At 41.2% G+C, this 24,353-nt stretch overlaps 3 protein-coding genes across 3 annotated transcripts in view; 1 reads left to right on the top strand and 2 right to left on the bottom strand.

Moving 5' to 3' along the window:
• phf5a (PHD finger protein 5A) overlaps positions 1-24,353 on the top strand; it is a 373,616-nt gene that overhangs the window by 75,307 nt on the left and 273,956 nt on the right. The window lies entirely within an intron of this gene.
• Positions 151-6,110, bottom strand: rsl1d1 (ribosomal L1 domain containing 1). Its single transcript, XM_074620631.1, has 9 exons — positions 5,959-6,110; positions 5,581-5,720; positions 3,550-3,688; positions 3,160-3,308; positions 2,680-2,781; positions 1,147-1,240; positions 763-900; positions 551-661; positions 151-422 (listed from the first exon to the last, which is right to left on the bottom strand). Exons 1-9 carry the CDS (start codon positions 5,995-5,997, stop codon positions 291-293), a joined length of 1,044 nt encoding a protein of 347 aa, XP_074476732.1. The 5' UTR covers positions 5,998-6,110; the 3' UTR covers positions 151-290.
• Positions 7,381-23,459, bottom strand: gspt1 (G1 to S phase transition 1). Its single transcript, XM_074619286.1, has 14 exons — positions 22,999-23,459; positions 22,705-22,749; positions 19,292-19,564; positions 19,172-19,205; positions 18,821-18,898; positions 16,893-17,073; positions 16,489-16,643; positions 16,061-16,201; positions 14,014-14,107; positions 11,588-11,668; positions 11,173-11,346; positions 9,426-9,515; positions 9,106-9,274; positions 7,381-8,140 (listed from the first exon to the last, which is right to left on the bottom strand). The coding sequence occupies exons 1-14, from the start codon at positions 23,210-23,212 to the stop codon at positions 8,088-8,090; spliced, it is 1,782 nt and encodes a 593-aa protein (XP_074475387.1). The 5' UTR covers positions 23,213-23,459; the 3' UTR covers positions 7,381-8,087.

The raw sequence follows: 24,353 nt of genomic DNA, 5'->3' as shown, positions 1-24,353 counted from the left end.
AATATTGATTCATATTTGATCAGTGCTGCCTAGTTTGACCGTTTGGTCGGAGTTCACGAGTGATTGACAGCCGGTGTGATAAAAAAAGATGTCTTTGGTGACAAAGGCCTATTGTAACAACGCATTAAGAGAACACAACACAGCCATGGATAGTTTCAGATAACAACGTTTATAATCTGTTTCATCCAAGCAAAGAAAAGACAAAATAGACTGAATATATATCGGGTCCTGTGTACTGTGTAAAATGTCCATGTTGAGAGGGTAATGCACAAAAGAAGCTTTACGGAGAATCATTTCACTTTAGGCACTCTTCTTTTGCCAGTCTTGCCAGCCTTCTTGGTCATCTTGTTTGGTGCGTTTCTTCCTTTCTTCGCTCCGGAAGGTTTGCGTGACTTCTGCAGCTGCTTCTTTTTGGACGGGGTCTACAAAGAAAGAAAGGCAATGAGGTTTTGGAGTCCATTTAATTATGACACAGCACCACCTGAGTCAGTTGAAAGATTTAAATTACTAAGTTAAGTATTTAATCCTAGCAGCTATGAGTAGCACTGACCTCCAGTTTAGGCTTTTTGCTAGGTGTTGCCTCTCCGTCTCCGGTGGGATCTGTTTGCTTTACGTCCTCCGTCTTCTTATTCTTCTTTGCCTGCTTTTTGGCTTTAGCTCGCTGAAAATCACAAACACGTGCGCGGGTGATTTTACACACTGTTTCTAAGAATGAACCTCAGACACAAGAGGAATATTTCAGTACCAATTTGTGGTTCTCACCTTTTTCTTGGAAATCTGAGCCTGAGCCTCTTCCTCTGCGTCTTCCAGCACTTTGACGTTGTCCAGGTCTGAGGTGTAGACGGGCAGGGCCACTGACGTTTTACTCTTTATATGGATGAGCTTCATCACGGGTCCTTTCTGTAAATAGGAATGTAAATAGAATACATAATCAGGGAGCAGCAGCATGAGACAATAAGGACAAAACCAAGAAGGTTACGTAGCTCATTTATTTGCCATTTCACAACACAAGAGTTGCACAATACACACATAGAACACATACAAATATTTAAATTAGAAAAGAAAACAATATATACAGTTACTTGTATACAAATATACATATATACCTAGAGAGACTTTGAACTGGATGTTATCAAGGGAACTCACCGTGCGTAGTTTGGCCGCCACCGTTTGGACAGCAGCTTCGATGTTTTCGGTCACCTCGTCTGCGGTCATGCCGGCGTGGCCGACATGTGCCATGCTACAACACAGGACAATCATGCAGTGTTAATCTAAGGTGACACTGTAGACAACATCTATACAAGTAAGGTTGGGCGATGTGAGCGGCGGTAGAAATGTGTCCACCGGTAGACTTGTCGCAGTAGTCAGGTGTTACACGGTGGTTGGGCACACCGATTACATGACGTACCTACTTCGGATTTAAACCCAATGCTATAAGGGAATCATAACGTTAATGAGGCAATAGGCGTGAGGACGTCGGAGCGGCCACTGCCGGTGTGCACGGCGGAGGAGCGCTGGCTGGAAACCTGCGGCTCCGCAGGGAAAACTCGACCGGAGAGGCCAGACACACCGCCATTCGACGTTAAAGATCTAAGTAAGCGCGCTACACATATTTACCGTCATCTTTTCTTGTAAAATATCCGGTGTAAATCGGTAACACCGGTGTTGTCACGTCGTGGGGAACCGCCACACCCCTATCAACCGGTAGAGATTTGGCGATACCGTTTCCACCGCGGTAGCATTTCTAGCGGGATCTCCAGCTGCATCGCAAGGTAACATGGTTTAGGCAGACATAGAAGAGGAGGGTGAAGTTGTAAACACAGAGCAGGAGGAGGCATCCCAACCAGCCCAAGATGAGGAAGAACTCTGGTTACATGATTACCAGACATTTGCACACTGTAGTTTATTTCGTTTCGTCAGCTTTTTTAAATGAAAGATGAGCAAATCCTGCAGGAAAAGTCAAGTCGTTTTTTCTTTTGGTATACTCTAAAGTTAATATATTCCACTGACTGAAGTCCGGCTGGTATTTGTTTGCACCTGTTAACCTTAAAACCTGGAAATTATTGTTCTCAGGAACCTTAAAGCTTCCTTTTTGATAGAATTTTATTGTATTTTATTTGAGTCTTTTGTTTTTAACTAAGTGTCTCATGTGAGGAGGTTGTTTTTGTTTGTGTGGAAGTTCCAAATAAAAGAAGATAATCAAATGTGATGAAGTATGGTAAACCATTTCTTAACTGAATTTACAGAACAATTACTGTATCATGATATAAAATGACATATACCGTGATAGAAGATGTTGGCCGTATCGCCCACCCCTAAATCAAGGTAGTATAAATGCAGGTATTTCTGTATTTCATGTGAACATTACATAATGTGTATCAAAGTTGTAGAGACAGGCTCCACAGGGAGAGGAGGTCCATCAGGTCTTGCATTGAATCTCTATAGCACCAACAATTTGCCCGTATCAAACACCTCACAGAATGGACAGGGTTGATGAGAGATGCTGTTACTCTGACGCGACATAAAAACATTCTGTGAAACTATACGATTGTTTTATTTGCCATCTTGCTGAAGCAATACTAAAAAAAGGCAAATTGTTTTCCTAAAGCTAAACAGAGAGCGGAATAAAGCGGTTTCAGATTTCTTTAGGAACACAAAGAGCAGCGGAGCAAATCTCACCAGCAGCAGCCCTTGTTGGTAACCTTCATGCTGGTGCCCTGGATGACTCTGTGGATGTCTCTGGCCAGATTTTTGCTCACCAGGTTTACAGACAGCGGCTCTCTGGTAAAGACAGAAATGGGGTTAAGAATGCATCTAGCGCAGCTACAAAACCACCGAATGTGAAGAAACACAAAACCCAGAAGTTTTAAGTACATAAATATTCAGTTTTGTAGAAAATAAATATATTTAAACATATGAAGTTATACATTTCCATTACATATCAGCTATTAAGCACGTAATTAGTAGCGTAACTGTAACGTGTAACAACTGTTTTCTGTTTCCAAATTCAGTTTCTTGCATGTTTTTCATGCGTATGACATGTAAATAGTGTCACTCTTAAATATTAGATCTACACCCAACAGACATGTTTGCTGTGGCACTGTACTGGGAGATATTAAGGAATTGAAGGTACAACTCCCGACAACACTGCGGTCTTACTTTTTCCTCTGGTAGAAGTGTTTTCCGATGTGGGAAGGCAGCAGGCGGCGGACGCGGTCGTCAGAAAGGAACATGTCGTAGTTCAGCAGCAGACGGCGCTTGGCTTCAAACGGTTTGTACTCCGTCCTCAGGACCTTGTACGGGATGATCTGCTCCGGATACAGGGACACATCAGGATTGTGGCTGCCATCAATAGGAGGTCTTAATGTAGACCTAAAGCCTACTTGACTGGTAAAATACTAGTGGCTGGTAAGATTTAGGACTTACCAGCTACTGTGGCTAGTCAAACAACTTTAGATCTATTTTTTATAGTCCAAATGTGTTTCTGCAATGTGTCTGTCTTAAATCAGCAGCTCTCAGTGCTCCATAAGGACTCTGGCTGGTATTTACCTCAGTGATGTTTTTCACTCCCCTCTCCTGCAGCAGCTTCTTATAAAACCTCTGGGTCTGCTCTGAGGTCATGTTGGGCTCATCTCTAGTGAAGAGGCAGACCTCGTCTGTGTCGGGCCGCTGGCCATGGGGCAAGGGACTGGGGAGGGAATGAGATGTCAATACAAATACAGTCGGTTCAGATGAGAGCAAACAATATCTGCTACAGAAGAACTACGGGCAGGCATACGAAGGCAGCTTTATGTCCCTGTCTGGTGAACTCTAGGGCTGCACAATTAATCGAGATCACAATTTTGGCTTCTCACAATTAAATGAACCTGATCGCATGAGATATCACCGTTTTAAAATGCACATTCTGCTCATAGAAAACGCAGCAGCATATCAAATAAAGAGCTTCCTAAACTAACAGCCAGCCACCAACCGGTGATCCAGATGTTTTGGCTTCACTTTTGGGTATAGATATTTTCTATACAACCAATATGTTTATGATTAGAGCATACAATTGTTTATCCAGCTCTTAATGCTGCTTATTGTGTGAATACTCTTTCAGCATTCCCAGTGTTGTTCTTCTAAGGTTTCGTCTACAACTTCTTCTATTACTTCCGTACGTTTTTTGGACTTAAACTACTTTTGCATTCTTTGAGCTACAGAAACCATTCCACTATCAAAATATTCAGCTCTTTAAGGACATTAATGCTGTATATTTTCTTGTTTCTACCGCTTATACTACTGCTACTGCTATGGATGTCACGAGAACCGATACCTCGGTACCAACTTGGTACCAAAATTCTAAAAATGTGACGGTACTCGTTTTCTTTGGTACCAAAGGTACTGAACGATGCCTGTAATGGTCATTTGGTTCCGGAGCGGAGGTACTGTAGATGCGATTCTTCCGGATCTCATGGGGCAGAATACGCTTACAAGTATTCTCATCTGCCGTGAAATGAAGGAAGAAGAAGAACGCCGTAACAGCACGGAAAAAAACAACAACACGAGACGTGAAAGATGGCAACAAGTGCTGCTGAAGCGCTGCCTCCGCCTCAACTCGTTGAGAAAACCAATAGCAAGAGTTGGGTATGGATGTAATTTGCTTTTGAGGCGGATTTACAAGGAATAATAATAGATTCGCAAAAACCAGTATGCTGTGCAGTAACGGTGCCGTCGTACTTTTCTTTCCAAAGGAGGAAATACTTCCAATTTTGCAAAGCACCTCAAAGACGGACATCCAGACAATATTGTTGGTTTTAAATAGTTGAAGGCTACATGCCACTGTTCTGTTTTGCAAAGTTAATAGACGTTTCTTTTTATTTATTACTAAAAGGCTACATGCCTCTATTTTTTGTAATGTTCAAATGTTTTAATAAAGAAGTGTTGAATTACATAGGATTTATTGTTTTTTTACCGTGGTATCGAATTGGTATCGAGAATCGTGTAAATACACTGGTATCAACTACTAGATTTCTGGTACCGTGACATCCCTACTTTAAGGACATTAAAGCTGTATATTTTCTTGTTACTACCTCTTATACTACTGTTACTACTACCATTGCTGCTGCTCCTTCTGCTACTACTACTACTGCTACTACTTTCCACCCAAATACCACTTTCTGTCTAACAACATATTGTTTTAAAGGTTAATTCCGTCAAAATACTACTTTATGTACAAGCACTTATAGTTTCAAAGTTTGTTCCAACCAAAAACGACTTTCTGTCCAAGAACTTATAATTCTAAAAGTTCATTCCACCCAAACACTACTTTCTGTCTAACGAGTTAATTCATTTCAACTTCCACCTTTGACAGTATTACAGTTAGTTTTTTTCCATCATGGTGCAGCCCTAATGTGTTCATTAACAGGGATGTAGCACAGCATGGAAGTGAAAACAGTGCTCTGTTTATTTTAATGTGTAAGTGACATAATAATATATGTTGTCGCTAAAATCAATAAAATAATCCTGACAAATAATCCTGATATCAATATTGGTACAGTGATTATCATTTAGGCCCTAATGGTGCGGCCCTGGTGGACTCACATGCGGATGGTCTGAGCCTGTTTGGGGATCTTCCAGAGGGTGAAGAGCAGGCTGATCTGTTGAGTCTCGTCCAGGAACAGAGAGTCTCCGGTCGACTTGGATTTCAGGAAAGCCTGCAGAGCCTGGACGGCCTTTTTCACCTGGCAGAGAGACAGTAAGTACACAGTTATAAACAGACAATGTAACGTTAAACCCACCGACTACAAAATCCAGTTTTCTCCCACCAGACGTGTTACTGTGAATTAGCTCCGGTGCTAAACCAGCTTATATAGCTGCTGTCGGTTCATAACGTCGTTTATCACGGTCATGTAAACTTTTATCAACCGACATGATATTTATAAAGAGTTACATGTATTGTAGTAAACAACAACGTGTTACCTGAGTCCGGTCTAACGTGACTTCTGCTCCGTCCGCCATGCTGTCTGCTGCTTCACGTGTGTGAACCGGAGTCACGCATGCGCACTAGGTATGCTACTCTACGTCACATAATACAAAAAAAACTTTATTGGTACTAGAACTCTGAACAGTGAAGAAAAGTTGCCTAGTATGTGATTAGTTGTATATATAGATCTATATATAGATCTATATATATATAGATCTATATATTTATATACATGTATATGTATATATATATATATACATATATATATATGTATATATATATATACAACTAATATATATATATATATATATATAGTTACAGATATGTTCAATAACATGCTGATCATTCTGTGCAATAATTATATAATAATCTGATGGACACTTTGTGCAATAATCTGGCAAAACTGTCATCTCATCAATATACGTATTGTTATTTTATATTTTATATTGTATTATCTTTTATATATATTTAGATTATTATTATTTTATGATTTAGCACCTGTCAAATAACAGGGTAAATGTTGGCTGTGGCAGTTAAAAAAATTCAGGTCACCTGCCACTATGGCACAGATTTTCCTCATATTAAGAAATATTATTTTAAAAAGCAATTCTAAAGCCTAAATTTAATATAGGGTGACTCTTCATTTTACAGGTCCACAAATTTCATGGTAATTAGGTGATAATTAGCAAGTATTTGAAATTTCTCTGGAATTACTGTCAAATTACCCCCAATATTTACCTCAAAATTGATCCAAAATTGCTTTACTATAAACATTATTTAATAGTAATATTCCGCTATTTCCCAACAGCTGGTAATTTATTTAATACATTTCCAGGAAAAGAATACAAAGTTAATTGATCTGCTTTATTTCCATGTCTGCTGGTAAATAGATGATAATTAGCAAATAACTTATTTGAAATTCCTTAAAAAACTCACTGAATCATGACATTAGCGCACAGCCACTTCTCAAGCCTAAGGGCCCTATTTTAACCATTATATACTATTTTAGCATATAATTATTAAATAATGTTTATACTAAAGTAATTTTCAATCAATTTTGAGGTAAATATTGGGGTAATTTGGCAGTAATTCCAAAGAAATTTCAAATAGGTTACTTGCTAATTATCACCTGATTACCATGAAATTTGATCTGTAAAATGAAGCGTTACCAAATATAGTCATGGATTAAGGTTACATGATATATTCCAGGTGAGCGAAAAAATTAATTTCAGACCCTGCACCCAAGTATACAAATATAAAAATGCGTATATCAACAAAGGAAAGGAAGCTATTATAGTATTGATATATCTGTGCTATCAATATTCAAAAAGAAATGTCAGGTTATGGTGTTGACACATTGGATATTGATTTGCCCATCCCAAATGGGACTACTTATAAAAAGAAAAAACAAATACACCTTTCTGTTGCAGCTTGATCATTTATTTTCAGTTTAGATTATGTAACAGCTGTGTGTGTCTGTGAGTGTGTTTATCCATGGTTCATCAGAGTAGTATGTGAGCTCAAACCAATTAAACCATCCCATGTGGAGAGAGACCAAACTAAAAAATGTTGGTACAGCAATCCTTAAAACCAAAATAAAAATATCCACTGGATTCTTAATCCCACTCTTAAAAACTGGAGATGTGTTTTGCAAATTATAATTATAGGCTAACTCTGGTCTTTTGCAGGGTATGACGATATCATTCTGTAGTTTTTTTTGTATTTCTTCCCCAAACTCAGCTCCACTGCATCCATCTCCATTCTAAAAACAAATGGTGTGGCCAGCCGACTGTGCGGTTAGCCGTGGGAGTACAGAAGGGGAGGGTGGGAGGGGCGGGGGGGGCATGTAGCTACATTAGTGGCATAGCTGAGCTCTCAATATGAGAAAGCTGACACACTGGACTTGGTCTCTCGTTTCATATTGTTCATCATAAAAACTGATTCAGTCTTGTTTTTCTTCATTTGACGCAATTTGTATTCTCCTTCTTCACTCCTTGTTGTCATTTGCTCTTCTCTTCAGCATAGTTGTGTGTAAAGAGAGAGTAGCTGTTTGGGTCGGCTCTAGCAGCGTTTTCTCCTCTGGGGAACGGGTGGAAGAACTCCATGCATGCTGCCGCTGTTGCATTTAGTCCTTTTCTGGCACCAGCTTCAGCACTTTGCCGATGGCGATAGTTTTGCCTGGTGGAGGAGTGGATAAAGAGAAGTGAGCGACAACACTTCTGTTCATATCATTGCAGAAATAAGCCAGACCACAGGCGCAGTTTGCGTTGGTTCAAAACTAATGATTTATTGTAATGATGAATAATATCGACCTTGTTGTGTCTTCTTATTGACAGAATAAGAGAACCAACAAGATAAGACGATAGATTTGTGGTATTTTTATTTACTTATAGCCTAATAACATCGGACACTCTCTGTCCACACTGTTAAATATGCACTTCTGTTACGCGATGTAAACAAACCACATATCTATCAGCTGTACGGTCAAGATCAGACTAGAGACGTAACCACTTAAAAGATGGGCGATAATTGCTATCTTCCGTTGTGTGTGCTTTTTAAACTGAAAACACCGGTTTTATACTGCGATATTTACTGAAAATGACGCACAATACAGCCACAACAGTAGCCTCAGTAAACTTTCAGGCTCCTGGTGATCTCCCTCCAGCCTGCTGCATCCTTATTTAGGTGTTTGTAGTGAAATGAGGAGGTATCGTATCAGATAACTCCTCATTTCATCTTCACGAATCAGCCGTTCCTCATCCGTTGGAATAAGGAATAAATAGAAACAGGGCGTCTGACAAAAGTTCAGCTCAAAACGTCACGCTGCACAGCGCTTCGTCGCTCGCGGCCAGTTAGTTCATTCCAGTAGAAAACAATGCAGTCAAACTGAATTTGGAGGGTGTAATATGTAGGTTACTTACATCCCAATACATTAGACCTCACTGCGTCGTACACATTACATTCCCTCTAGAATTTTTTTGTGAACCCCCAACCTTAAAGTTCAAACTGCGCCTTTGAGCCAGACGTGCACAGAAGCAAGTAAATTCACAATTTTTCATCTCTGCTGTAACATCTGTGTCTGTAAGCAAGTTGTGCAAAATCTATTAGTTCAAGGTCTTAACTCACGCCCACAGTGTCCTTACCTTCGTCCCGCAGTGTGAATCGTCCCATCTGAGGGAAGTCTTTGAAGGTCTCTAAGCAGATGACTCCAGCTGCCCGGAGCCTGGCGATGCACACCTGGTCCTGCTTCACAAAGCGTGGTCGTGTTTTGCTTTTCTCTCCCGACTTCTTGTCCACCAGACAGATTAAGGCCTGCAGTCAAAGAGTGAAAGAGTTGAACCGCGGTCCGGGCGAGGCCAGGAGGCGATCAAAAACTACCGGCTGAGCAAATAAAATGGACTCTAATACCCTAAAAATGTTTCAGCAGCAACAGCTTGGAGAGCAGAGCAGAGGAGTGACTTACTGAGATTTGCACTTCTTCAATGCAGGTGTGGATGTGAAGGACTGCATTGTAACCAGGACAAATTATTGATTTGTGCTCAATGATGACGATCTGAAATAAAAAGGAGAAAATGAGCGACATCCAAAGTTCAGAGATTTTTAAAGCACAAATCACAATCAGTTGATTGAGACATGTATACTATAGTATTGAAACAGAGACGGATGTTTTCGTATGTACTGTATACTATACAGTACATACGTTTATTACACGGCTGTGTTGAACACTCGATTCTGATTGGTCAATCACGGCGTTCTGCGGTCTGTTATTTCTTTGTAGCAGACTGTTGCTATGTATAGCAGACCGTTGCTATGGGCGCACTTCTGATGTTGGACTCTGGCGGACCGTTTTTGTGTCAAATTATTGATTTCTTAAGTAAGTAGCCGTGTAATAAGCAGGATAATGTACAGCTAGCGGGTCATTGTTGTGAAAGAATCCCCTTCAGGGCGATGAGAGACCCAGAAGCAAAGCGGCATCGCCCTGTCGGGGGATTCTTTCACAACAATGACCGGCGCGCTGTACATTAACCCTGACGTATACAATATTAGTTCATTATCTATACTCTTCATATCTTCATATATAGTTGAAGGGCGGGTCCATCTGCATTCGGTTCCGTTTTATTTTTTCAAATAGAAATGCCCACTCAACCGTTGCAAAAAGCAGTGACGTAGGTTACCAAAAGAAGCTAATCCATAAGGTTATGAATAATGTGAATGCTAGCACTAGCTGAGTCAACGTTAGTTGTGCTAAGTTTGGAAACAACAGAAAGGGTTAGTTTGGATTTTTAGAAGTGAGGTTGTATGTATTTTACACGTTCCGCAACGTAAAATCACTGTTTTTTGTGAGCGGAGTCTGGTGGCTTTGAAGAGAGCGATATAACGGTTTCAGTTCCCCGTCGGAAAGGGCTGTCTGATGGCGAGGTAAAAAACGGCTGTGGACGGAAGCAGCAGAAAAATGTATTTTAGCCCCCTAAAAAAAAATCATTCTCAGTTTAAGTGTACGCTATATTTAGAATATTTTCACCGTTTTACCTCGCCATCAGACAGCCCTTTCTGACGGGGAACTGAAGTCGTTTTTCGCTGTCTTCAAAGCCACCAGACTCCATTCAGAAAACCAGTCATTTTAACCTACATTTAAACAGGTCACGTGGGGAAACGTTTTTGTTCAGATTTGAATACATAAGGAACGGCACCGGCAAGCTACCCAATGATATAAAAACCTAGAAAAAAATAATGAACCCGCCCTTTTAACTGATAAAATCGGTTAGCATCAGCTGGCACATTTCAGTGCCTCATGCTCAACCGCTGGGCCTTCTGGCTTCTGTACATTATAAATACATTAAATGAGATCACAACAACTCTGTGCATCAAACAAGCAGCTAAGAGTTGCTGCTGACGGGCCTTTTAACAGTGGCTCTGCAATAAATGTCTGACTTTGAAATGAATCGGCTTGCAGCGCAGCCTACTTGAACACACCCCAAACTAACATTTATTGGTACTCCAACCTGCAAAATACTCCATTTTTAGGTGTTTTTTTTGGGGATATCTGTAGATTAAATACAGGAGTGGGTGGTGGAGAATGTATCTGGTAGCATCAAGCCTAAACCTGAAGATTCAAATTCTCCCCACAAGTAATGACTCTGAAAGTCAGATGTACAACGAGGACACAGACGCCAGCAGGCGGTGACTTTGGCTGTCTGGTGTCGATGTACCTGTGCGTCAAAGGTGCGCCCGGAGTGGCAGACGTTGTCGGGGCTACAGAGGATAAAACCAGGGAGGATTTCTTCCTCCTCGATGCCCTTCAGCCTCAACTTCAGATTCTCCCCGGGACTTGCATCGTCCGTCTCCACGTCGTCACTCAGCAGGCTCAATACCTCCACTGTGTGCTGCAAAACACACACACACATAAATATTTCAAATAAACACATTATTGCTGTACTGAAACACATGGCTACATGGCTACATGGCTGGTGTTAGAACTGAAACTATATCATTTTGGTTACAGGATCTTCTTTCCATCTAGGCTGCAGTATATTTAATACAAAAATGAGGCCTTGGAGTTATTTCTAATAGCAGGTTTATTGGTCCCTTGTGAGACGGAGCAAAGTCATACAGAGGAGATCTCACCCTGTTTGGCATCATGACCAGCTGCTGGGCTTTACTGATGCAGCCGGACTCCAGCTTCCCGAGGATAACTGTGCCCATGTCCTGCAAGGGCACACACACACACACATACATGTTGAGAAGGATCAGTGTGAGCCATCAGTAACTTTTGATGCATCATTACAGCTGAAACAAGGACAAGAATCTTTGCCTTCAAATGGTTTTGGACCATAACACCTGTATTGTGTAAATAGAAGGGTGGGGGAAAAATCGATTCACCTATATATATCACGATTTTGTAATCAATTTCTTTAATGCCGGAATCGATATATTTGCTTCATTTGAGTCTATGCAGAGGTAGAAGGAAGTTACCGCTTTTATTGTTGTAGTCTGAGTAACGTGACGTCATATCCGTTCCGTATCCGTCAACCAAAACAAACCGCAGCGAGCCAAAACGAGAAAGTAGAAAACGGTGGATACGACCTGCACCCTCACATGTTAAATCCAAAGTGGTAAACACTACACATCCAGTAAAGTATGGAAACACTTTGGGTTTCACACATTGCAGGAAAAGCAGAGCTAGACATCACGGCTAAAGCTGCATGCTAACTTTATCATGGACAGGAAACGTTATCGTATTGCGGTAACGTGCGGTCAAGCTGGCCGTCACTCTCGTCTCCGTGGTCAAATCGGCCGACGCTACAACTCTAGAGCACCCATAAACATACACCCGATAGAGCTGACCATGGATGTATAAAGAGAACAGAGCTGACGGGAGAGCTGGCGACGGATTGGAGAAATTAGAGGAAGTATAAACGTGTGCCTATGTCCGGTTTTCAAAATAAGGTGTTAACAAAGGGAACTGTATATAAAAAATACATTTTTACTGAATAGAGCGTACCATAATGTAAATAATGGCACCTCCCGTGATGGAATTAGCAGGACGAGAGCTAGTTAACGTTAGCTGTTAGCAGCCGGTAAGCAGCACAGTCCTGCACGGCGCTAACAGCTAACGCTAACTAGCTCTCGTCCTGCCGATTTCAACACACTTTTGTTGTTCACAATATTGCGTTAACAGGAAAAAATAGGGTGCGGATAGCGAGTTTACTGTGTCCCAAACACATTTCTATCCTACCGGGACACCGTTACTGTCGAGCTCCGATGGTACCTACGGCACCTAACGAGTACCGTCACGTTTTCAGAATTTTGGAATTGACTGGGTACCAAAGTATCGGTTCGTGACATCCCGAGTCTGAATTGTTTAAAATAGTACGTTTTTAAGGGAAAATGCATGTGTTTTGGAAGCAGTGAGCATACAATAGATGAGATTATAGTGCACGAGTTTTGATATAGTTTTGCTGCTGTTAAACGCGGCCACCATTTAGTTCAATTCATCAACACTTTTCTCAGTGTTTTGATTCTTCGAACTGTGGAGGCATGCGAGAAAAACTAAGTTTTCTTCAAGAATTCAACTCAACATGGGGTGAATAATTGATATACAAATGGTAATTTGGCGGGTGAAGTATTCCTTTAAGTACGTCTGTTTGTAGCAGTCCAGAACATCGGAAGAGTCTGTGAATTTATCCAAGCTCAAAAAACAACACACAATTTCAAGAACTACAGCCTAAAACATAGTTCAGACACAATGATTAGAAAAATGTGTAAATTATGAATTAATTGAGTATTTTACCTTTTATGTTTTATTAATACTACCTTATTATTCCTTTATTAACTATGTATTCAAAACACTTTAGCATTATGATAGGCATTACCAACTCATTGCAAAATACATGATTAACTACAGCTGGCATGTAAAAATGAATTAATAATGATGATTTCCGGTATTCCTCATTAAATAATGAGGGTAATTGTTGTTTCCACAGCTGTGTGGATGTGCAGATAGCTTGCTGTATGGAAGTGTTGGCTGGTCCATTAGTATGCAGCAGCCAGTTAACTGAACCATAATCCCCTTACATCAGGACAACCCCAGTTGGGACTACTTAATCTTATAACCACTTATGCAATCACATGGACAGAAGAGTATTTAAACAACTTAAAGACAAGAGGATAACGAGAAAGGACGATACGTGGAAAAGATGATTAATGTTGGGACAACTGAGGGAGCTCCAAAATAACTCATTTCAACCAAGTATCTGTTGAACTGCTTCCAACATCTAAACTGAAGCGAGTGCCAAGAAGCTGAATTATCTTAAAGAGAAATGACATTGCAGAGGCTGCAGTGTGTGTGTGTGTAAGGAAGCATGTTGGTGTGCTCTTGGAAAATCACCCAACAGGACGGAGAATGACAAACTGGAGAGGGGACATAAAAAGATTTTGGCCAAGTAAAAGGAAAACCAAAAGAAACTGGACGCCCACACGAGACAGTGGAGAAGACGCCAGAAGCTGCCACAGATTTTTCTCTCTTTAGAAAGAGAATCAGTTCTGCTCACCTTGTACTTGTCTACAATAGGTAGTCTGACCGGTCCGTCGTTGGATCTGGTGAAGTTTGGCAAACTGTCCAGATGGGCAATAAATGGCACACCCCTGGTAAAGAACAAAAATCACAACAGTCATACAAAAGAAATTCCACTTGTTCATATTTTATTTCTGTTGTCAGAAATGTCTTCATGAGTGCAGCTACTGTGTCTGACAACCTATGACTCTTATTTCAAGTGCATTCTGGGAGATTTATAATGAAAGTTTTGATCAAATCACAGCTGAAGCAGCAGAAAATACTGCAGCCAGCATTAAGAACAATACAGGCTCCACACTAACAAATGCATCAACCAAAATAAAACAAAACCTCACATGTAAAAAAAGAAAAAATGGAACCTTGATTCTTTTCTGTAAGACTTGTGAGCTGTGAGACAATCTTATTGATGAAAACATGTGCATGATTTACAGTTTCTCTTCACTAATCCCAATGAACTAGTTATTAGTACATCTCCTTAATTACAGTTGGTAAAAAAGTGTCACTCTAACTTTTTAGGGCTGTCCCAAATACTATTTTTTGGACTTCGAAGCTTTGCTGAGAAATATTCGAAGGTATTCGAAGCTTCACAGAGCAGCGCGGCGTGGCTGTCTCCATCTGCCCCGTTTCAGTGCCGCTGCCACACTATTGTACACACACGCACCTCTACACACAACAAACAGCGATATATCTGAGAATAAGGACTAATAATTAATAATGTTGTGGGATTATTCCTTATTTCATGTGCTATTTGGGGATTTATACATAATTATTATTACATATATATATATATATACAGTATATACTAGGGGTGTGACGATTCACTCAGCTCACGATACACGATATTGGGTTCACGATCTAGATACGATACGATATTATAACAATCATTTTAACAAAACTTGAATGATGTAAATATATGACTGAAAAAGTAGCCTTTTATTCAAAAGACACAAAATGCAAAACAATGCTGTTGTTTGCTTTATAGTAAAAAAATGTTATGGTATCAGTCGCTCCTCCTGGCTGGGTCACGGGCGGAAATGGCTCTCGGGGTACGACACATGCGCAGTGTAACTGAAGCTGCGGCTGTGCGTTGCGATAGGTTCAATTTCGGCGAGGGCAGACCAGATTTTTACTGCGCATGTGTTGTACCCCAAAGATATCTAGCGTACTCAGCCTCCTTCCATAGGCCTTGAACAGCAGCAGGAAGAGGTTGCAGCTGCCTGTAGCCGGTATGTACGTAGTATCTATTATGCCCTGATATCACAATTCAGTTTTTTGTCTCGTCGATGCATATCGTCACGTTTTTATATTGCGATATTTTGTGGCACGATATTTCCGGTCAGCCCTGTCTTTTATGAATATTCTATATAGGGCTGTCCCGAATACCATATTTTGGGCTCCAGAGCTTTGGTAGTAATCAATAGCATGGACAGCCGTAATCAGAGGAGTGTCTCAACCTCCCGGTTAGTGGGTAGAACGGACTCCTCATCACAAAATCTAAATTCCAGAGTATTGCAGGCCCCTGCGTTTTGAGGCTGCTGTTTCCGCACATATTAGATTTCCTCACCGTCACATCCCTAATGCATAGAAGGGCACTACTGTGAATCGACATCATGTCAGTGCCACAAACCAGAGCTCTCTGAGAGCTCTCTTTCTTGTTCCAGAAAATAAAAGGTGATACTGATGTGGCATTAAAGGAACAGAAAGTGCTGGCAGGTATCCTGAATGTACCTTTCACCGAACCATGCAGTCAGCATATCATCATGTGCTGAGGTAAAACATGAAATATAAATCCATGCGTGTGCTAAGATGTGAGGATTTTTCTATGACTACTTTGTTAACATATAACAAAGCATCATTGTTCAAGTAAACTGAGTGTGCGTAGCTGTTTTCAGCCAGTGGGCAAATAACGGCTGAAGAGGGTGTGACTGTACATCCAGTTACATCATCTATAATTTCCCCCATGTGAACCAGACAACCTGACAATACTCCACACTGTGCTGCCATCATCCACAGAGGCTACTTACGTGTACCAGGGGCATTCGGTTACGGGATCCTTGAGGTTGGCACCTGTGAGTCCGGAGCAAGGCATGAAGTGGATGTCCTTCTTGGGGTTGAAGCCCACCTTCTTTAGAAATGGAACCAGCTTCTCCTTACACTCTTCATACCTGCAGGAATGTAATGAAAATGTGGGATTATTTACTAAAATATGAAAGGCATAGCATCATGGATTTTTACAAAATGAGTCAGAAGTCACGGGGGAGCTATAAAAGCAACATCTGGATAAAACAGACAGCCCATACCAATGCTAATAATTCACTGATATACAATATTTCGGTGCTAAAATCTTTGTAATTGATTATTTTAACACAAAATATAGTGTGGAAATGACACTGACACGGCATTAAAGCCAACATAAACATGTCATATCTATTTTAACCCGGTCCCTGTTCACCTTTCTAGGCTCCAGTTGACGGTGGGGTCGTCCATCTTGTTGACCAGGACAATGAGATGCTTGACTCCCGCTGTTTTGGCCAGCATGGCATGTTCCCGTGTCTGTCCACCCTTCTCAAAGCCGGTTTCAAACTCCCCCTTTCTCGCTGAAATCACCTGATACGAACCGATAAGGGAGGCAGAGGTAATCCCAACGTTCATGTTGTGACATTTAAAGAACTTATTTATAATAAAGATGGACAGTGGAAAACTTTTTTTCTTGCGGTGAAACATCTAACCAGTGGAATAATTTACTAATAAAATGTACAAAATGTATATGAAAACATTTTAATTTCAAGATGTACAGGATTTAATCTGTGTGTTTAGGGCTAGTTAGCGTTAGGATTGGTTGTTTGTCCATCTCACCAGGACTGCCAGGTCGGCCTGTGACGCTCCACCAATCATGTTGGGTACGAAGCTCTTGTGTCCGGGGGCGTCCAGGATGGTGAAGTGTTTTTTCTCCGTCTCAAAGTAAGCTCTCCCGACCTCCACCGTCTTCCCCTTGTCTCTCTCCTCCTGGTTTGTGTCCAGAGCCCACGACAGGTACCTGCAACGACCATGTTTATTTATTCATTTGTGTTCTACATAACTGTGTTATGAGATATTAAAAGAGAGGGTCCATCTGCTTTCTGTTCCGTTTTTTTCAAATAGAAACGCCCACTCAGCCGTTTCAAAAAGCAGTGACGTAGGTTACCAAAATAAGCTAATCAATAAGGTTATGAATAATGTGAACGCTAGAACTAAGTCAACGTTAGTTGCTCCCAAACTGGGAACATGCCAACCAGCATCTAAGTTACTGTATGTAATGTTAATACACTGAGTATAAGGATGTACACTGATCAGCCATAACATTAAGACCACTGAGAGGTGAAGTGAATAACATTGATTAACTCGTTACCATGGCACCTGGCAGTGGGTGGGATATATTAGACAGCAAGTGAATATTTTGTTCTTGAAGTTGATGTGTTGGAAGCAGAAAAAATGGGCATGCGTAAGGATGTGAGCGACTTTGACGAGGGCCAAATTGTGATGGCTAGACGACTGGGTCAGAGCATCTCAAGAACTGCAGCTCTTGTGGGATGTTCCCGGTCTGCAGTGGTCACTCAGGACCTACCAAAAGTGGTCCAAGGAAGAAAAAACGGCGAACTGGCGACAGGGTCAGACCCAAGGCTCATTGATGCACGTGGGGAGCGAAGGCTGGCCCGTGTTGTCTGATCCAATAGAAGAGCTACTGCAGCTCAAGTTGCTGAAAAAGTTCATGTTGGTTCCGATAGAAAGGTTTCAGAACACACAGTGCATCACAGTTCGTTGCGTATGGGGCTGCGTAGCCACAGACCGGTCAGGGTGCACCATGCTGACCTGTGTCCACCGCCAAAAGTGCCTACAATGGGCACGTGAGCATCAGAACTGGACCACGGAGCAATGGAAGAAGGTGGCCCGGTCTGATTAATCATGTTTTCTTTTACATCATGTGGACAGCAACGAGTTGGAGGTGTTGACTCAGCCTTCAAATTCTCCAGATCTCAATCCAATGGATCATCTGTGGGATGTGCTGGACAAACAAGTCCGATGCACGGAGGCCCCACCTCATAAATTACAGGACTTAAAGGATCTGCTACTGACGGCTTGGTGCCAGATACCACAGCAGACCTTCAGAGGTCTAGTGGAGTACATGCCTCGACAGGTCAGGGCTGTTTCGGCGGCAAAGGGGAACCTACTCAATATTAGGTAGGTGGTCATAATGTTATGGCTGATCGGTGTATATAAACTGTACATGTAGCAGCGTCATCATGCAGAAACCTACATCAGCTCATGTGGGAAAAGGTTTTTAGAAGGGCTTGAAGGGAAAATAGCCTTTTGACGCTAAAACATACATACTTTGACTAAAATTTGAATGTTCGGATTTGAATACACAAATACACAAGGAACACCACTGTGAAGCTACAGCATCATATACAAACTTAAAAGAAAAAAAATGATGGACCCGCCCTTTAAGATTACTGTACCATACAAGCCTATTGTAATCAAAGCCTTTGCAATATTTGTTTGAATGATTCATATTAATCTGCATGGCGATTAGCTGCCGAGTTAAAAGAAACATGCAAAATAACAACACATCGTTAGTCAAAATTAGCGCTTCTGAAGGCTTTCATTCAAATATTTTAGGCAGGTTACTGCAATTTATTCACATAAATTAATACTAAACATGAGGAGGAAAAGAATTAAAGGCATGTTTCCTTTTTTTTAGACACAAGAAAATAAAGATTGTTGAGAACAACACCAGCCTCTCTCACCATGTCTCCCTGTTCTTTTCTTTCGCTTCTCTTTCATATTTTTCCAGAGTTCGCTTTTCCACCATTCCGGTTAAGTACCTAGAAAGGAGAAAACATAAAAAGGGACAAGTTGACATGACGGGTGGCCATGGAAGTGACACATTACTTATTGTATCTGTGGCATTATGGAGGCAAACTAAGGCTTAAAGTGAAAAAACACTGGTGTGTCAGAGGCAGACTGTTGCACCGCAGCTGACAGCCGTAGTGGCAACAAACACTGAATTTAGTTTTAAAAGAGAAATACTACATATTTGTATTTATTGTGCTGCCCTGTGATCAGCCAACACAGAGCATTAAAAGTGGATTACTCACATGATCTGTCCTCCAATAGTTGATTTTCCAGCATCTGACAGACACAAAGAGGTAGAAACATTAGAAGATGATTCAACAACCTTCCTGAGATAAATTAATATAAATACAAATGCGACGCACCCACGTGACCGATGAAGACCACGTTCACGTGTTCTTTCTTGGGGGCGTTTGGCGGAGCCGGCGCCACTTTGGGCATGGGCATCTCCTCCTCTTCCTCCTCCATCATCTCCTCCTCATCGTCGTTCCTCGCGGCGCCCTCCTCGCTGTTTCCTCCTGAGCCCAGGTCCTCCTGTCCTCCGCCGCCTCCTCCTCCTCCCCCCGGCTCCTCCTTCTGCTCCCACGTCTCTTCCTCCGTGGTCATGTCTGCCTCTGTGCCTCCGTTCTCCACTGGAGCTGGAACCGTGACACATTTTAGTTTACTTCTCTGGAAGGTCTGGATGCTACAGGCATCCCACACAGCTCGGAGGGGACGAGGAACTAATTAATGATGCTTTTTTGGCTGGAATGAAAATCTGCAGACTTGTTATGAGTTCATTCTGATTTATTCTGAATGCTGGAATTCATTCAAGCTGCGACATTTCTGCCAGTTTTAGCTCAACTATAAGGATTGCCCAGGGAAAATAAAATGCCACATCGCGCTAGTAAATCTATCTAGCAAAACGCCACGTCGGGCAAGTGAGTTAATTCACATTAAACACACCGTTTTTTTTCAGACCTGATGATGTAATTAGCTATAGAGTGAGGCATCTCGCTTCCTTCTCATCTCTGTTGAGAGTTGCACATGCACAGTACCGATTGGGCACTCACGAAAAAACAGAGACGGGTAAAGTCAAAGTTTATGAGCTGATGTGCAAGCGAGCATTTCAATTGTCCTGGAAACAGGAGGTTAGTTGGCTGGCGTTAAGAGGATGTGGGCGAAACTCCAACTATGTATTGCTGCAGTTTGCATGCATATCATCTAGCTTCACATCTATGACACACTGTGTCCTTGTTCTGATACATTTACTTAAATAAAGATTAAACTTGACAAATAACTTTAGTCTTTGTTGCAAGTTGATAACCACTAGTAAAGAAAAGCAATTTGTATAGGGACTGTAGGCTATAGGGCTGTGTATTGGCAAGAATCTGGCGATACGATACATATCGTGATACAGGGGTTACAGTTCAATATATTGCGATATGTTGCGATGCTGTAAGTAAGGCGATATATTGCGATTTTTTAAACTAATTTTAGGAAAACTGTCATAGTATAAAAAAAACACCACCATATGCATAAAATCTGTGTAAAATAAAAAAGTGTACTTTTCTTATGCAATCAGAACAGAGGGATCTGCATTTATCACAGTACATCATCGCACTACTTTCAGAGGGCACATCGCTTTGCAACTGAAATAAAGTATTGACTGAGTTAATTTTTGCATGTAAACTATTAATCAAAAATCAATACAGTGTTTCTGAGAATTGATACAGTATCACAAAACATAATATCGCAAAAATTCGATTTTTCCTATATTGTCTTACACCCATACTTCAGGCAAGTAGATTTCTGACCCACTTGCCAAACCGGGGGAAGAAAAAAATACATTAAGGTTGAACCCTGACCACATTTGTACTAAAATTTGGAATGAAGTCCTCTTTTGCACACATCAAACATAGACTTAAACAATTGCAACTTCAAAGACAGAACTGCACTGAGTCAAGTCATCTTATTCACTAGTATCTCCTGCTCCATTATCATCCACATGCTCCATTACATTTCTTTTGTGTGATATTATTGGTAACTATTGTGTAATGTGCAGGTCTATTTATGTCATTTTATTTTATTGCAATTGTATCTTAATTCCAGGGAACCTGCTGTAAAACTGCCTTCACCACAGTTAGGTTCAGGAAAACTAATGTTTGACACTATTTACAAATGTTAATGTCAACTGATGGTTGTGTTCTAGCGTGGGTATTTCTAGGACTGAAAACATATTTTTGGTCATTTCTAATCTTAAAATCTAAACCTATGACAGTGGCATTTGATTTCCAGATGCACCAACTACTACTGGAGCCTTGAATCTACATAATGTGTGTCATATAAAGACCTCGTGGATACCACGTGCTCATGAAAATCATTCGCCTTCACAGATAATCTAAAAAGAGATGCAAGACTTGCAAGAGCCTGTCTGTGGTTCATTAGTCCTGTCCACTTGCTAGAAACACAATCAATGCAATGTTCAGTAAACAAGTCCAACTAAAAGAACAAAAAAAACAACAGTAACAAAAGTACGCTGCAATCTGCTGAGCGCTGCAGAAGAAGCATCTTCCCATGGCAACGCACAAATAAGCCTCCCATTTCCGTAACTATGAAATTATGCAGCCCAGCAGTCATGTACAAAGCCTATTTTCTTCTCCTCGTTTAGAATCAGCCAGTGAGATATTGCTGCTGGCAACTCAGAAAGCCATTTGTGTGCCTTGACTTTGTCGACGGTCTCATTATATTGCAATTAGAATTTTTCATATTAGACATGTTCGGAGAAATTTGATGAGGCAAGTATTAGAACAGGCTTCTCCATGAACATAACTGTAGTAGGGTTGTCAAAGTTTGGGGCAAGTCATAGTCAAGTCAGCACACTGACACACTGACAGCTGTTGTTGCCTGTTGGGCTGCAGTTTGCCATGTTATGATCTGAGCATATTTTTTATGATAAATGCAGTACCTGTGAGGGTTTCTGGACGATATATGTACATTTTGTGTTGTTACTTGATTTACAATAATAAATATATACATACATTTGCATAAAGCAAGCATATTCGCCCACTCCCATGTTGATAAGAGTATTAAATAACTATGAACAATCATGCGATTCAATATTTTAATCGATTGACAGCCGTAATCTGTAGGAATTCACGCTCACGGCCTGTCTCTTATATACACTGCATCTGATCTTTTTGTTGTCTCCCTGTTACCCTCACCCTGCTATACAGCTGCAGTGCTCAGCCACTCTATTTAAAAATACAAAAACACCACCAGTTCTCTGTAACTTGAGTTGAGACACACAAACACATCCAGGGTCAGGCCAATGAACCAGGACTCAGGCAAATCAACACTAGTCAGCACAAAGTGACCAAATACATTCAGATTGCTCTGACACACACACACACACACACACACACACACACACAAGCAGACCAAGGCCTCGGACATGCAGCAGCTTCACACATATCAGTGTTGAAATGTCTATTTCAGGCATGGACAGAAGTGAGGTTGCACCATATTCTACGTAGGCCTCATGCACATGGGTTTGCACATTGCCAGCAAATCCAAATATGGCTCAACAAAGTGAACCTATACTTAAAAAGACTCAAAAAGTAGAGCATCCAAGCTTTTCCTATAGTCTAGCATGAGGTGTTGATCTGACATTTAAAAATCTGGCTGCAGGCAAATGTGCACACCTGAGTCTAATAACCACACCTGTCTTGTGGTTACACAACCTGATCTGTAACTTATAATAACATGAAGTGAACTGGAGTAAACTGTGGATGCATACCAGCAGTTTCTGCAACCTCCATGCTGGCAACTGGATCAGGGGCACCTTTAGAGGAGAGAAAGCAAAGCAAACTTTCATACATATTTATTAGACCAGGATGTGTCACGTTTTGAATGTCTTGTTGTGGCTTATTACTGCGTTATAAATCAGCTGTTACAACACATGACAACTTGTTGATGAGTTAGTGTGAATAACTGACTGGCTGAGCAGAGGAAGGCTAACTTAGCTGGATTAGCATGCAGGCTAGCAAGTAGAGCTAACTTCCAGCCAGCTGTCTGGCCGTGCTCAGCTCACCGTCTGAAGCCGGTGTTTCCACGGCGCTGGGCAGAAGGAAGCTCGGTATAAACACCGGGGCGTTCACGTTGGGGACGAACGGCTTGGCGTTGACGTTGAGAGCAGCGAAGGCGGCGGTAGGGAGCTGCTCCGCGGCCGCCGAGTCTGCTGCTGCCGGGGCCTCGGCATCCTCCTCCAGCTCCCATGAATCCGGGGCTGTGTCTCTCGGGTCCATCGCTCCTTTCTGCCAGAGTTGACAAGCTTTCCTCTAGCAGGGGAAGCTGGGTGGCTTTTAGAGTTTCCACTTAAAACGCGTTGAGTCGCTGCTGTTGTTTAGACTCTTAGCAGCACATTTGGTGAAGTTGCCATTGCTTTGTTTAAGCCTTGCTTTGAGCAAGCATATGGAGCGCTGTACTCCGACGAGAGGTGGTGTTCAGCCCGCTGCAGGTTCCACACAGCACCGCTAGAGGCCAGCACTGCACCGGGGCTCTGAATACTCTACCAGCATGCTACTTTACATTCATCTCTCTAGGGCAGGGGTCAGCAACCTGCAGCTATCAAAAGAGACATTTTAGGCACAAAAATAATAATCCAAAATCTGTCTGGAGTCGAAAACATTTGCAGTGAGGTAGGGGCCACATTGAGGGAAACATAATCTGAGATTTCGAGAATAAAGTCTTAACTTTACGAGAAAAAAAGTCATATTACCAGAACAAAGTCACAACTTTACGAGAAAGTCATAATATTATAAGAATAAAGTCATAACTTTATGAGAAAAGAAGTCCTAACATTACCAGAATAAAATCATAACTTAACGAGAAAAATAAGTCCTAATATTACCAGAATAAAGTCATAACTCTACGAGAAAAGAAGTCCTTATATTACCAGAATAAAGTCATAACTCTACGAGAAAAGAAGTCCTTATATTACCAGAATAAAGTCATAACTCTACGAGAAAAAAGTCATAATATAATGAGAATAAAGTCTTTACGAGAAAAACAACACGTAAAACTACTACTACTATACATATATATATATATACTAATATTATGACTTTATTCCAATAATACTACGAATTTTTCTCTCTTCAACTTCTGACTTTTTTTCTCGTAATATTATGACTTTATTCTCGAAATCTCAGATTCATTTTTTTTCCTCAATGTGGCCCTAATACTCCGTCGTACCGTCGTACCATAGACATACAACAATGATAAATTAAAATTAAAATGTAAACAAAAAAACAGTTATTCATTTCCACTAATTTTTTTATAAATCCACAGGGAGCCACTGGAGAGGAGCTAAAGAGTCACATGTGGCTCCGGAGCCGCAGGTTGCTGACCCCTGCTCTAGGTCATTTGAGCAATCTCAGGAACTAT

This window comes from Sebastes fasciatus, chromosome 20, assembly GCF_043250625.1.
Source record: "Sebastes fasciatus isolate fSebFas1 chromosome 20, fSebFas1.pri, whole genome shotgun sequence".
In the NCBI taxonomy this organism is placed as follows: domain Eukaryota; kingdom Metazoa; phylum Chordata; class Actinopteri; order Perciformes; family Sebastidae; genus Sebastes; species Sebastes fasciatus.
The sequence above is the reverse complement of the archived record's forward strand: the minus strand, read 5'-3'. Positions and strand labels throughout refer to the sequence as shown.